The sequence below is a fragment of the Tarenaya hassleriana genome, unplaced genomic scaffold, assembly GCF_000463585.1.
Source record: "Tarenaya hassleriana unplaced genomic scaffold, ASM46358v1 Cleome64, whole genome shotgun sequence".
In the NCBI taxonomy this organism is placed as follows: Eukaryota; Viridiplantae; Streptophyta; class Magnoliopsida; order Brassicales; family Cleomaceae; genus Tarenaya; species Tarenaya hassleriana.
The window spans coordinates 368,772-371,036 of record NW_010968927.1 but is presented as its reverse complement, the minus strand read 5'-3'; the positions used below and the strand labels follow the sequence as shown (position 1 = coordinate 371,036).

Genomic DNA, 2,265 nt, shown 5'->3' with positions numbered 1-2,265 from the left:
CAGCAAAACAATCAAGGATAAATTTTCAATTCCTATGATTGAGGAATTATTGGAGGAATTGGGAAACGCCCACTTTTTTACGAAATTGAATTTGTTATCGGGATATCATCAAGTCCGCATGTCCGTTCTAAATATTGAGAAAACGGATTTCAGGACGCATCATGGTCATTTCGAATTTCTGGTGATGCCGTTTGTGTTGAATAATAATATTGATTCAAGGCATCCATAGTCAAGAGTTGGTTTTTCAATGTGTCTTAATTAGTCTAGAAGTTTGAGAGAATTATTGGGTGAGGAAATTGAGGGTTGAATGCATGTATGCATGTATGAAGTTTGTGCCTTTTGTTAGTATAAATATGGGTGTGTAGGATGTGTCCAAAACACAAGGAAAAACACATGAGGGAAAAGTGTTGTAAGAGAGAAAAGTCGTATGGATATATATGAAAGAGTTTATGAGTGTTACTTGTGAATTCGGGAAGTATCACTGAGCGTGGTCCATTTTATATAGTTCTTTTAAGAGCTAACAAAGTGGTATCAGAGCGGTGGTTCGTAATGGCCAGCTCGAGTATATCTTTCCCGATTCCAAAGCTCACGAAGGAGAATTATGAGAGGTGGAGTATCCAAATGAAGGCGTTTCTTGGAGGCCAAGACGTGTGGGATGCAATCGAAGAGGAGTATCATGAACCGGAGGATTTGGTTACAGCGACTTCCGACGTAAAGAAAGCGGCGAAGGAGGCAAAGGTGAAGGACCAAAGAGCCTTGTCATTCATCCAACTCAGCATGGATGATTCGATATTTGAAAAGATTGCACACGCCACATCGTCAAAGATGGCTTGGGATACTTTGGCAAATTCCTTCAAAGGTATCGATAAGGTGAAGAAGATGGGACTTCAATCTCTTCGTGGTGAGTTTGAAGCATTGCAAATGAAAGAATCTGAAGAAGTATTTGATTATATCTCTCGAGTGATTGCGGTGACTAACCAACTTGAGAGTAATGGTGAAAAGATGAAAGCTAGTAGAATTGTGGAGAAGATACTTCGGTCTCTCACTCCGAAGTTTGATCACATCGTGGTTGCGATCGAGGAGTCGAATGTCATCGATGACATGACGGTGGACGAGCTCTCTGGAAAGCTACAAGTCCATGCAGAAAAATTTAAGAAGAGGAACAAAGAACCTATGGAGCACGTACTCCAAGCGAAGGTGAATCTCAGTGAAAAGACATTTGATGATCAGAATCAAAGCGGTCGCGGTCGCGGTCGTGGTCGTGGACGCGGTCGTGGTCGTGGTCGTGGCAGAGGACGCGGTCGAAGCCGTGGACGAGAAGGTGATGGAGATTTGTGGCACCAAAATTATTCTGACCGAGGAGGACGATCTGGCAGAGGGCGTGGTAACTCTCATAGGTTCAACAAAGGTGATGTTGAATGTTACAATTGTCACAAATATGGACACTATGCCTATGAGTGTTATGCAGGCCAAAATGAGAGAAAGGAGCAAGTTAACTATGCTGAGAAAAATAATGTGGTAGAAGACACGGTGTTGCTTGCACGAAATAGCTCGGACGGAGAAGCACACCAAACTTCGTATCTTGATACCGGTGCGAGCAACCATATGTGTGGTTCTCGTCATATGTTTGTGGAGATTGACGAGTCAGTGACAGGGTCTATTTCTTTCGGAGATCTGTCGAAAATCTCCGTCAAAGGAAAAGGCAAGATCTTGATCAAGTTAAAGAATGGAGGCCATCAGTACATCTCAAATGTGTACTATGTGCCAGGTATGAAAGCTAATATTCTCAGTATTGGTCAGTTACTTGAGAAAGGTTATAACATTTCATCCAGGGATCAGAGTATCTATCTTAGAGATGGCAACGGAAAACTTCTGTCCTGTGTTCCGATGGATGAAAATCAAACATTCAAACGGATGTGGGAAAATGCTTGAAGACATGTTTTGAAGAGGAGTCTTGGTTGTGGCATCTAAGGCTCGGGCACCTTAACTTTGGTGGCTTGAGGTTGCTGTCAACAAAGAGGATGGTGAATGGTTTACCACCCATTGATCAGCCAAACCAAGTGTGTGAAGGTTGTTTGGTGGGAAAGCAACATCGACAAAGTTTTCCAAAGGAGTCATTGACAAGAGCAAAGGAACTCCTTGAGTTGATACACACCGATGTGTGTGGCCCTCTTGATCCGCTATCTTTCGGGAATAACAGGTACTTCTTGTTGTTCATCGATGATTATAGTAGAAAGACATGGGTTTATTTTTTGAAGGAGAAGT

At 42.5% G+C, this 2,265-nt stretch overlaps 1 protein-coding gene across 1 annotated transcript; it reads left to right on the top strand.

Moving 5' to 3' along the window:
* Positions 1-549: 549 nt before the first annotated feature.
* Positions 550-1,932, top strand: LOC104800056. The gene has a single exon (XM_010522761.1). The coding sequence runs from the start codon at positions 550-552 to the stop codon at positions 1,930-1,932; it is 1,383 nt and encodes a 460-aa protein (XP_010521063.1).
* Positions 1,933-2,265: the final 333 nt, after the last annotated feature.